The sequence below is a fragment of the Euprymna scolopes genome, chromosome 35 (genome assembly GCF_053919585.1).
Source record: "Euprymna scolopes isolate OS-2025 chromosome 35, ASM5391958v1, whole genome shotgun sequence".
NCBI classification, from domain to species: domain Eukaryota; kingdom Metazoa; phylum Mollusca; class Cephalopoda; order Sepiida; family Sepiolidae; genus Euprymna; species Euprymna scolopes.
Window position 1 is genome coordinate 35,521,906 of NC_136516.1, and position 12,439 is coordinate 35,534,344.

The following is a 12,439-nucleotide window of genomic DNA, read 5'->3' on the forward strand; positions in this document are numbered from 1 at the left end:
ATTAGCTTTGTTAATTTTATATTTTTATTAGCTTTGTTAATTTTATATTTTTATTAGCTTTGTTAATCTTATATTTTTATTAGCTTTGTTAATTTTATATTTTTATTAGCTCTGTTAATTTTATATTTTTATTAGCTTTGTTAATTTTATATTTTTATTAGCTTTGTTAATTGTATATTTTTATTAGCTTTGTTAATTTTATATTTTTATTAGCTTTGTTAATTGTATATTTTTATTAGCTTTGTTAATTTTATATTTTTATTAGCTTTGTTAATTGTATATTTTTATTAGCTTTGTTAATCTTATATTTTTATTAGCTTTGTTAATTTTATATTTTTATTAGCTTTGTTAATTGTATATTTTTATTAGCTTTGTTAATTGTATATTTTTATTAGCTTTGTTAATTTTATATTTTTATTAGCTTTGTTAATTTTATATTTTTATTAGCTTTGTTAATTGTATATTTTTATTAGCTTTGTTAATTGTATATTTTTATTAGCTTTGTTAATTTTATATTTTTATTAGCTTTGTTAATTGTATATTTTTATTAGCTTTGTTAATTTTATATTTTTATTAGCTTTGTTAATTTTATATTTTTATTAGCTTTGTTAATTTTATATTTTTATTAGCTTTGTTAATTGTATATTTTTATTAGCTTTGTTAATTTTATATTTTTATTAGCTTTGTTAATTTTATATTTTTATTAGCTTTGTTAATTTTATATTTTTATTAGCTTTGTTAATTTTATATTTTTATTAGCTTTGTTAATTTTATATTTTTATTAGCTTTGTTAATTTTATATTTTTATTAGCTTTGTTAATTGTATATTTTTATTAGCTTTGTTAATTTTATATTTTTATTAGCTTTGTTAATCTTATATTTTTATTAGCTTTGTTAATCTTATATTTTTTATTAGCTTTGTTAATTTTATATTTTTATTAGCTTTGTTAATCTTATATTTTTATTAGCTTTGTTAACCTTATATTTTTATTAGCTTTGTAAATTTTATATTTTTATTAGCTTTGTTAATTTTATATTTTTATTAGCTTTGTTAATCTTATATTTTTATTAGCTTTGTTAATTTTATATTTTTATTAGCTTTGTTAATTGTATATTTTTATTAGCTTTGTTAATTTTATATTTTATTAGCTTTGTTAATTTTATATTTTTATTAGCTTTGTTAATTTTATATTTTTATTAGTTTTGTTAACCTTATATTTTTATTAGTTTTGTTAATCTTATATTTTTATTAGCTTTGTTAATCTTATATTTTTATTAGCTTTGTTAATTTTATATTTTTATTAGCTTTGTTAATTTTATATTTTTATTAGCTTTGTTAATTTTATATTTTTACTAGCTTTGTTAATCTTATATTTTTATTAGCTTTGTTAATTTTATATTTTTATTAGCTTTGTTAATTTTATATTTTTATTAGCTTTGTTAATTTTATATTTTTATTAGCTTTGTTAATCTTATATTTTTTATTAGCTTTGTTAATTTTATATTTTTACTAGCTTTTTTAATCTTATATTTTTTATTAGCTTTGTAAATTTTATATTTTTACTAGCTTTGTTAATCTTATATTTTTATTAGCTTTGTTAATTTTATATTTTTACTAGCTTTGTTAATCTTATATTTTTATTAGCTTTGTTAATTTTATATTTTTATTAGCTTTGTTAATTTTATATTTTTATTAGCTTTGTTAATCTTATATTTTTATTAGCTTTGTTAATCTTATATTTTTATTAGCTTTGTTAATTTTATATTTTTATTAGCTTTGTTAATCTTATATTTTATTAGCTTTGTTAACCTTATATTTTTTATTAGCTTTGTTAATTTTATATTTTTATTAGCTTTGTTAATCTTATATTTTTTATTAGCTTTGTTAATTGTATATTTTTATTAGCTTTGTTAATCTTATATTTTATTAGCTTTGTTAATTTTATATTTTTATTAGCTTTGTTAATCTTATATTTTATTAGCTTTGTTAATTTTATATTTTTATTAGCTTTGTTAATCTTATATTTTATTAGCTTTGTTAATTTTATATTTTTTTTAGCTTTGTTAATTTTATATTTTTATTAGTTTGTTAATCTTATATGTTTATTAGCTTTGTTAATTTTATATTTTTATTAGCTTTGTTAATTTTATATTTTTATTAACTTTGTTAATTTTATATTTTTATTAGCTTTGTTAATTTTATATTTTTTTTAGCTTTGTTAATCTTATATTTTTATTAGCTTTGTTAATCTTATATTTTTATTAGCTTTGTTAATTTTATATTTTTATTAGCTTTGTTAATTTTATATTTTTATTAGCTTTGTTAATTTTATATTTTTATTAACTTTGTTAATTTTATATTTTTATTAGCTTTGTTAATTTTATATTTTTTTTAGCTTTGTTAATCTTATATTTTTATTAGCTTTGTTAATTTTATATTTTTATTAGCTTTGTTAATTTTATATTTTTATTAGCTTTGTTAATTTTATATTTTTATTAGTTTGTTAATTTTATATTTTTATTAGCTTTGTTAATTTTATATTTTTATTAGCTTTGTTAATTTTATATTTTTATTAGCTTTGTTAATTTTATATTTTTATTAGCTTTGTTAATTTTATATTTTTATTAGCTTTGTTAATCTTATATTTTTATTAGCTTTGTTAATTTTATATTTTTATTAGCTTTGTTAATTTTATATTTTTATTAGCTTTGTTAATCTTATATTTTTATTAGCTTTGTTAATCTTATATTTTTACTAGCTTTGTTAATCTTATATTTGTAACTAGCTTTGTTAATCTTATATTTTTATTAGCTTTGTTAATTTTATATTTTTATTAGCTTTGTTAATCTTATATTTTATTAGCTTTGTTAATTTTATATTTTTATTAGCTTTGTTAATTGTATATTTTTATTAGCTTTGTTAATTTTATATTTTTATTAGCTTTGTTAATCTTATATTTTTATTTGCTTTGTTAATTTTATATTTTTATTAGCTTTGTTAATTTTATATTTTTATTAGCTTTGTTAATCTTATATTTTTATTAGCTTTGTTAATTTTATATTTTTATTAGCTTTGTTAATTGTATATTTTTATTAGCTTTGTTAATTTTATATTTTATTAGCTTTGTTAATCTTATATTTTTATTAGCTTTGTTAATTTTCTATTTTATTAGCTTTGTTAATCTTATATTTTTATAAGCTTTGTTAATTTTATATTTTATTAGCTTTGTTAATTTTATATTTTTATTAGCTTTGTTAATCTTATATTTTTATTAGCTTTGTTAATCTTATATTTTTATTAGCTTTGTTAATCTTATATTTTTATTAGCTTTGTTAATTTTATATTTTTTTTAGCTTTGTTAATTTTATATTTTTATTAGTTTGTTAATTTTATATTTTTATTAGCTTTGTTAATTTTATATTTTTATTAACTTTGTTAATTTTATATTTTTATTAGCTTTGTTAATTTTATATTTTTATTAGCTTTGTTAATTTTATTTTTTTTTTAGCTTTGTTAATCTTATATTTTTATTAGCTTTGTTAATTTTATATTTTTATTAGCTTTATTAATTTTATATTTTTATTAGCTTTGTTAATTTTATATTTTTATTAGTTTGTTAATTTTATATTTTTATTAGCTTTGTTAATTTTATATTTTTATTAGCTTTGTTAATTTTATATTTTTATTAGCTTTGTTAATTTTATATTTTTATTAGCTTTGTTAATTTTATATTTTTATTAGCTTTGTTAATCTTATATTTTTATTAGCTTTGTTAATTTTATATTTTATTAGCTTTGTTAATTTTATATTTTTATTAGCTTTGTTAATCTTATATTTTTATTAGCTTTGTTAATCTTATATTTTTACTAGCTTTGTTAATCTTATATATGTACTAGCTTTGTTAATTTTATATTTTATTAGCTTTGTTAATTTTATATTTTTATTAGCTTTGTTAATCTTATATTTTATTAGCTTTGTTAATTTTATATTTTTATTAGCTTTGTTAATCTTATATTTTTATTAGCTTTGTTAATCTTATATTTTTTTTAGCTTTGTTAATTTTATATTTTTATTAGTTTGTTAATTTTGTATTTTTATTAGCTTTGTTAATTTTATATTTTTATTAACTTTGTTAATTTTATATTTTTATTAGCTTTGTTAATTTTATATTTTTATTAGCTTTGTTAATTTTATATTTTTTTTAGCTTTGTTAATCTTATATTTTTATTAGCTTTGTTAATTTTATATTTTTATTAGCTTTGTTAATTTTATATTTTTATTAGCTTTGTTAATCTTATATTTTTATTAGTTTGTTAATTTTATATTTTTATTAGCTTTGTTAATTTTATATTTTTATTAGCTTTGTTAATTTTATATTTTTATTAGCTTTGTTAATTTTATATTTTTATTAGCTTTGTTAATTTTATATTTTTATTAGCTTTGTATATCTTATATTTTTATTAGCTTTGTTAATTTTATATTTTTATTAGCTTTGTTAATTTTATATTTTTATTAGCTTTGTTAATCTTATATTGTTATTAGCTTTGTTAATTTTATATTTTTACTAGCTTTGTTAATCTTATATTTGTACTAGCTTTGTTAATTTTATATTTTTATTAGCTTTGTTAATTTTATATTTTTATTAGCTTTGTTAATCTTATATTTTTATTAGCTTTGTTAATCTTATATTTTTATTAGCTTTGTTAATCTTATATTTTTACTAGCTTTGTTAATTTTATATTTTTATTAGCTTTGTTAATCTTATATTTTTATTAGCTTTGTTAATCTTATATTTGTACTAGCTTTGTTAATTTTATATTTTTATTAGCTTTGTTAATTTTATATTTTTATTAGCTTTGTTAATCTTATATTTTTATTAGGTTTGTTAATCTTATATTTTTATTAGCTTTGTTAATCTTATATTTTTATTAGCTTTGTTAATTTTATATTTTTATTAGCTTTGTTAATCTTATATTTTTATTAGCTTTGTTAATCTTATATTTTTATTAGCTTTGTTAATCTTATATTTTTATTAGCTTTGTTAATTTTATATTTTTACTAGCTTTGTTAATCTTATATTTTTATTAGCTTTGTTAATCTTATATTTTTATTAGCTTTGTTAATTTTATATTTTTATTAGCTTTGTTAATTGTATATTTTTATTAGCTTTGTTAATTTTATATTTTTATTAGCTTTGTTAATTTTATATTTTTATTAGCTTTGTTAATTTTATATTTTTATTAGCTTTGTTAATTTTATATTTTTATTAGCTTTGTTAATTGTATATTTTTATTAGCTTTGTTAATTTTATATTTTTATTAGCTTTGTTAATTGTATATTTTTATTAGCTTTGTTAATTTTATATTTTTATTAGCTTTGTTAATTTTATATTTTTATTAGCTTTGTTAATTTTATATTTTTATTAGCTTTGTTAATCTTATATTTTTATTAGCTTTGTTAATTTTATATTTTTATTAGCTTTGTTAATTGTATATTTTTATTAGCTTTGTTAATTTTATATTTTTATTAGCTTTGTTAATCTTATATTTTTATTAGCTTTGTTAATTTTATATTTTTATTAGCTTTGTTAATTTTATATTTTTATTAGCTTTGTTAATCTTATATTTTTATTAGCTTTGTTAATTTTATATTTTTATTAGCTTTGTTAATTGTATATTTTTATTAGCTTTGTTAATTTTATATTTTATTAGCTTTGTTAATCTTATATTTTTATTAGCTTTGTTAATTTTCTATTTTATTAGCTTTGTTAATCTTATATTTTTACTAGCTTTGTTAATTTTATATTTTATTAGCTTTGTTAATTTTATATTTTTTTTAGCTTTGTTAATCTTATATTTTTATTAGCTTTGTTAATCTTATATTTTTATTAGCTTTGTTAATTTTATATTTTTATTAGCTTTGTTAATTTTATATTTTTATTAGCTTTGTTAATTTTATATTTTTATTAACTTTGTTAATTTTATATTTTTATTAGCTTTGTTAATTTTATATTTTTTTTAGCTTTGTTAATCTTATATTTTTATTAGCTTTGTTAATTTTATATTTTTATTAGCTTTGTTAATTTTATATTTTTATTAGCTTTGTTAATTTTATATTTTTATTAGTTTGTTAATTTTATATTTTTATTAGCTTTGTTAATTTTATATTTTTATTAGCTTTGTTAATTTTATATTTTTATTAGCTTTGTTAATTTTATATTTTTATTAGCTTTGTTAATTTTATATTTTTATTAGCTTTGTTAATCTTATATTTTTATTAGCTTTGTTAATTTTATATTTTTATTAGCTTTGTTAATTTTATATTTTTATTAGCTTTGTTAATCTTATATTTTTATTAGCTTTGTTAATCTTATATTTTTACTAGCTTTGTTAATCTTATATTTGTAACTAGCTTTGTTAATCTTATATTTTTATTAGCTTTGTTAATTTTATATTTTTATTAGCTTTGTTAATCTTATATTTTATTAGCTTTGTTAATTTTATATTTTTATTAGCTTTGTTAATTGTATATTTTTATTAGCTTTGTTAATTTTATATTTTTATTAGCTTTGTTAATCTTATATTTTTATTTGCTTTGTTAATTTTATATTTTTATTAGCTTTGTTAATTTTATATTTTTATTAGCTTTGTTAATCTTATATTTTTATTAGCTTTGTTAATTTTATATTTTTATTAGCTTTGTTAATTGTATATTTTTATTAGCTTTGTTAATTTTATATTTTATTAGCTTTGTTAATCTTATATTTTTATTAGCTTTGTTAATTTTCTATTTTATTAGCTTTGTTAATCTTATATTTTTATAAGCTTTGTTAATTTTATATTTTATTAGCTTTGTTAATTTTATATTTTTATTAGCTTTGTTAATCTTATATTTTTATTAGCTTTGTTAATCTTATATTTTTATTAGCTTTGTTAATCTTATATTTTTATTAGCTTTGTTAATTTTATATTTTTTTTAGCTTTGTTAATTTTATATTTTTATTAGTTTGTTAATTTTATATTTTTATTAGCTTTGTTAATTTTATATTTTTATTAACTTTGTTAATTTTATATTTTTATTAGCTTTGTTAATTTTATATTTTTATTAGCTTTGTTAATTTTATTTTTTTTTTAGCTTTGTTAATCTTATATTTTTATTAGCTTTGTTAATTTTATATTTTTATTAGCTTTATTAATTTTATATTTTTATTAGCTTTGTTAATTTTATATTTTTATTAGTTTGTTAATTTTATATTTTTATTAGCTTTGTTAATTTTATATTTTTATTAGCTTTGTTAATTTTATATTTTTATTAGCTTTGTTAATTTTATATTTTTATTAGCTTTGTTAATTTTATATTTTTATTAGCTTTGTTAATCTTATATTTTTATTAGCTTTGTTAATTTTATATTTTATTAGCTTTGTTAATTTTATATTTTTATTAGCTTTGTTAATCTTATATTTTTATTAGCTTTGTTAATCTTATATTTTTACTAGCTTTGTTAATCTTATATATGTACTAGCTTTGTTAATTTTATATTTTATTAGCTTTGTTAATTTTATATTTTTATTAGCTTTGTTAATCTTATATTTTATTAGCTTTGTTAATTTTATATTTTTATTAGCTTTGTTAATCTTATATTTTTATTAGCTTTGTTAATCTTATATTTTTTTTAGCTTTGTTAATTTTATATTTTTATTAGTTTGTTAATTTTGTATTTTTATTAGCTTTGTTAATTTTATATTTTTATTAACTTTGTTAATTTTATATTTTTATTAGCTTTGTTAATTTTATATTTTTATTAGCTTTGTTAATTTTATATTTTTTTTAGCTTTGTTAATCTTATATTTTTATTAGCTTTGTTAATTTTATATTTTTATTAGCTTTGTTAATTTTATATTTTTATTAGCTTTGTTAATCTTATATTTTTATTAGTTTGTTAATTTTATATTTTTATTAGCTTTGTTAATTTTATATTTTTATTAGCTTTGTTAATTTTATATTTTTATTAGCTTTGTTAATTTTATATTTTTATTAGCTTTGTTAATTTTATATTTTTATTAGCTTTGTATATCTTATATTTTTATTAGCTTTGTTAATTTTATATTTTTATTAGCTTTGTTAATTTTATATTTTTATTAGCTTTGTTAATCTTATATTGTTATTAGCTTTGTTAATTTTATATTTTTACTAGCTTTGTTAATCTTATATTTGTACTAGCTTTGTTAATTTTATATTTTTATTAGCTTTGTTAATTTTATATTTTTATTAGCTTTGTTAATCTTATATTTTTATTAGCTTTGTTAATCTTATATTTTTATTAGCTTTGTTAATCTTATATTTTTACTAGCTTTGTTAATTTTATATTTTTATTAGCTTTGTTAATCTTATATTTTTATTAGCTTTGTTAATCTTATATTTGTACTAGCTTTGTTAATTTTATATTTTTATTAGCTTTGTTAATTTTATATTTTTATTAGCTTTGTTAATCTTATATTTTTATTAGGTTTGTTAATCTTATATTTTTATTAGCTTTGTTAATCTTATATTTTTATTAGCTTTGTTAATTTTATATTTTTATTAGCTTTGTTAATCTTATATTTTTATTAGCTTTGTTAATCTTATATTTTTATTAGCTTTGTTAATCTTATATTTTTATTAGCTTTGTTAATTTTATATTTTTACTAGCTTTGTTAATCTTATATTTTTATTAGCTTTGTTAATCTTATATTTTTATTAGCTTTGTTAATTTTATATTTTTATTAGCTTTGTTAATTGTATATTTTTATTAGCTTTGTTAATTTTATATTTTTATTAGCTTTGTTAATTTTATATTTTTATTAGCTTTGTTAATTTTATATTTTTATTAGCTTTGTTAATTTTATATTTTTATTAGCTTTGTTAATTGTATATTTTTATTAGCTTTGTTAATTTTATATTTTTATTAGCTTTGTTAATTGTATATTTTTATTAGCTTTGTTAATTTTATATTTTTATTAGCTTTGTTAATTTTATATTTTTATTAGCTTTGTTAATTTTATATTTTTATTAGCTTTGTTAATCTTATATTTTTATTAGCTTTGTTAATTTTATATTTTTATTAGCTTTGTTAATTGTATATTTTTATTAGCTTTGTTAATTTTATATTTTTATTAGCTTTGTTAATCTTATATTTTTATTAGCTTTGTTAATTTTATATTTTTATTAGCTTTGTTAATTTTATATTTTTATTAGCTTTGTTAATCTTATATTTTTATTAGCTTTGTTAATTTTATATTTTTATTAGCTTTGTTAATTGTATATTTTTATTAGCTTTGTTAATTTTATATTTTATTAGCTTTGTTAATCTTATATTTTTATTAGCTTTGTTAATTTTCTATTTTATTAGCTTTGTTAATCTTATATTTTTACTAGCTTTGTTAATTTTCTATTTTATTAGCTTTGTTAATCTTATATTTTTATTAGCTTTGTTAATCTTATATTTTTACTAGCTTTGTTAATTTTATATTTTATTAGCTTTGTTAATCTTATATTTTTATTAGCTTTGTTAATTTTCTATTTTATTAGCTTTGTTAATCTTATATTTTTATTAGCTTTGTTAATCTAATAATTTTGCTAGTTGTTTAGTCTACTATTTTATTAGCTTCGTTAGTCTAATATGTTTGCTATTTTTTATCTTGTATTTTGTTACCTTTGTTAGTCTGATATTTTTGCTAATATAATTAGTTAAATATTTTTGTTAGTTTTTTTTAGTTTAATATTTTTGCTAGTTTTGTACGGGAAAAAATTTACGAAACTTTGGTTCGACACCTTACGGCATTTTACATAATTTTCCCGGGAAAATCTGACGATAGCACGGCCATTATTCTGTATAAGTGCTCTAACCTTAGTTCTTTTCTTTTTTTTTATTCTAGAAAATTCCTTTGGGCCTGAAATTCGAGTTGTTAATCAGGTTCTGATCAATGACACTGATGAAGCTGGTTCCCTCCGGGACATCATTGAAGTGTTAGATGCTGATACGGCTGATGAAAATTTGATTATCTACCTGGTAGAAGCACCTCAGAATGGTAACCTCATAAGGATCGAGTATGGAAAAGACGTGTCCCTTTCTACCAACGATTCTTTCTCAATAAAAGACATGAGAAACGGCAAAGTGGTTTACACGCCGAGATTGAACAAAAAAACGAAAGGTTTGTATAAAAAAATGCAATTTTTTTCTGGTGGGGGGAGTGTCCTTCCCCACATTACACAAAATGGTGGGGGAAAATATATACAATTTGATATCCCGAAATATGTACAACGCCTGGCAGATATATAACTAGTATATATGGATGAGATGTATTTTGGGAAACAGGAAATGTTCCAGAGAGAAATCACGAAGGATGTAATATATACGATAATGGCAAGAGGGACGGCGATGATGATGATGATGATGATGATGATGATGATGATGATGATGATGATGATGGTGGTGGTGGTGGTGGTGGTGGTGGTGGTGGTGGTGGTGGAACGAATCCAACTTAATACTTAATTCTATCCTGCTTGCGTGTCTGGTTGCTATCCGGAAGAACATCTTAAGCTAGAACAAAAGCCACGTCTTACTTTCTACACTAACTAGCAGGCCGCCCGGTGTTGCCTGGTCGTAATATACGCATAAATATTATATTTTAATTAATACAAAAACTGAGACATGTGCATGCGAGTGTTATATCTTTTTTATAAACAGTTGAAAGTAAGTAAAAAAAATACTCAAGCTAAGATCGAAACCAAAACCCAAAGACAGTGAGTCAAGTACGATAACCCTTAGACCAGCTTGACACGTCTTTACAAAGTGTTTTTAAATCTACTTATTCTTAACATAAAGAAGCTGTCATATTTCACGTCCGTACATGCGCAATCGTAAAACAGTTGACAAACATAAAAATCCAAGTACTTCCAAGTACCGACATTTCAGTTTTGACCCCCTAAGCAGCACTTTTTCCGGATAAAAACCGATTAAAATTTTTACACGTGTCTAAATGCCCTATGTACCAAATTTCAAGTCTGTAGATCAAAAATTCGTTGAGTATATAGGTTGAGAAGTGTCCTCACACACGCGCACATTCTCATTCTTATAGATATATAGATTAACATGGAATTAATTCAAACAGCAGACTCTTAGAAGATGAACGATTTATTCATAACGGCCATACTTAATCGCCAAATTGCTGAAAGATCAAAGAGGTGAGATAGAGAAAGAGAGATAGAGAGAGGGTCAATAATGTTTTAAGCTCATTGCTTAATTATTATCACTTCGCCATCAGCATAATTAATACGTCGTGTCTGATTCAAGCTTCCACGAAATTTGGCAGTCCTTCGCCCGCTACCCTCTCTTTTAAACAAAGCTTGCCGCTTTATTGGCATCCGGTTTTCACACACTAAGCAAGGTCTATCCATTTAAGGCCGTCGACTATATGAAACATTTCCTGTTTTGCAACATACATCTCAGCCATAGGTACTAGTTAATATATCTACCAGCTAACGTACACACCTTAATAGTTAATAAAAACAACTAGAAAACAGTGACAAGATTGATTATCTTCAACAATGAGGGCGAATAATGAGAGACAATTTCGTCAGGAATATTTTCTATTGGATACGTTTTTATAATGTTACTTAATTTATTTTATTTTTATTGAGAAAAAAACTATTACTATTATTATCTAATATTCCAATTCCAATGACCTTGACTTCGCTGATGATCTCGCTCTGTTCTCCCACAAACAACAACAAATGCAGAGCAAGACCTCTAGACTGGCCATCCACGCTTCTCAAGTTGGCATCCACATACGCCCTAACAAGACCAAGATCCTAAAAATCAACGCATTCAGCAAAAAGGCAGTGGAGTTGGGCAACAAAAACTTGGAAGAGGTTGAGACCTTCACATACCTTGGGAGTGTGATAAACCAGCAGGGAGGAACAGATACGGATGTTAAGACCTGTATCGGAAAAGCAAGAGAATCTTTCATAGCCCTCAAGAACCTCTGGCGATCCAACCTCATCAGTTCTTGCACAAAAATCCGACTGTTCAATTCCAACATTAAATCAGTACTACTGTATGGAGCAGAAACGTGGAGAACAACAAAGACCACCATCGGAAGAATGCAGGCTTTCATAAACTCATGCCTTCGAAGAATTCTAAAGATCTACTGGCCAACTACCATCAGTAATGCAGATTTCTGGGAGAGAACTAACCAAGTACCAGCAGAAGAAGAGATCTGAAGAAGGAGATGACGATGGATCGGACACACCCTGAGGAAACAACAAAGAAATATCACACGTCCGGCCCTGACCTTAGGGAAAGAGGAAAAGTGGCCGGCCAAAAAACACCTGGAGAAGAAACCTGGATGCAGACGCTAAGCTGACCGGCGAGTCCTGGAGGGAGTTGGAGCAAATCGC

The 12,439-nt window shown here is 19.1% G+C and overlaps 1 protein-coding gene across 1 annotated transcript in view; it reads left to right on the top strand.

Annotated features, from left to right (window-relative positions):
* Positions 1–12,439, top strand: part of LOC145259601 (extracellular matrix organizing protein FRAS1-like) — a 294,783-nt gene that overhangs the window by 110,456 nt on the left and 171,888 nt on the right. The window contains exon 21 of the mRNA XM_080117256.1: positions 9,916–10,191. Coding sequence (XP_079973382.1) covers positions 9,916–10,191 — 276 coding nt within the window. The remainder of the gene's footprint in view (positions 1–9,915; positions 10,192–12,439) is intronic.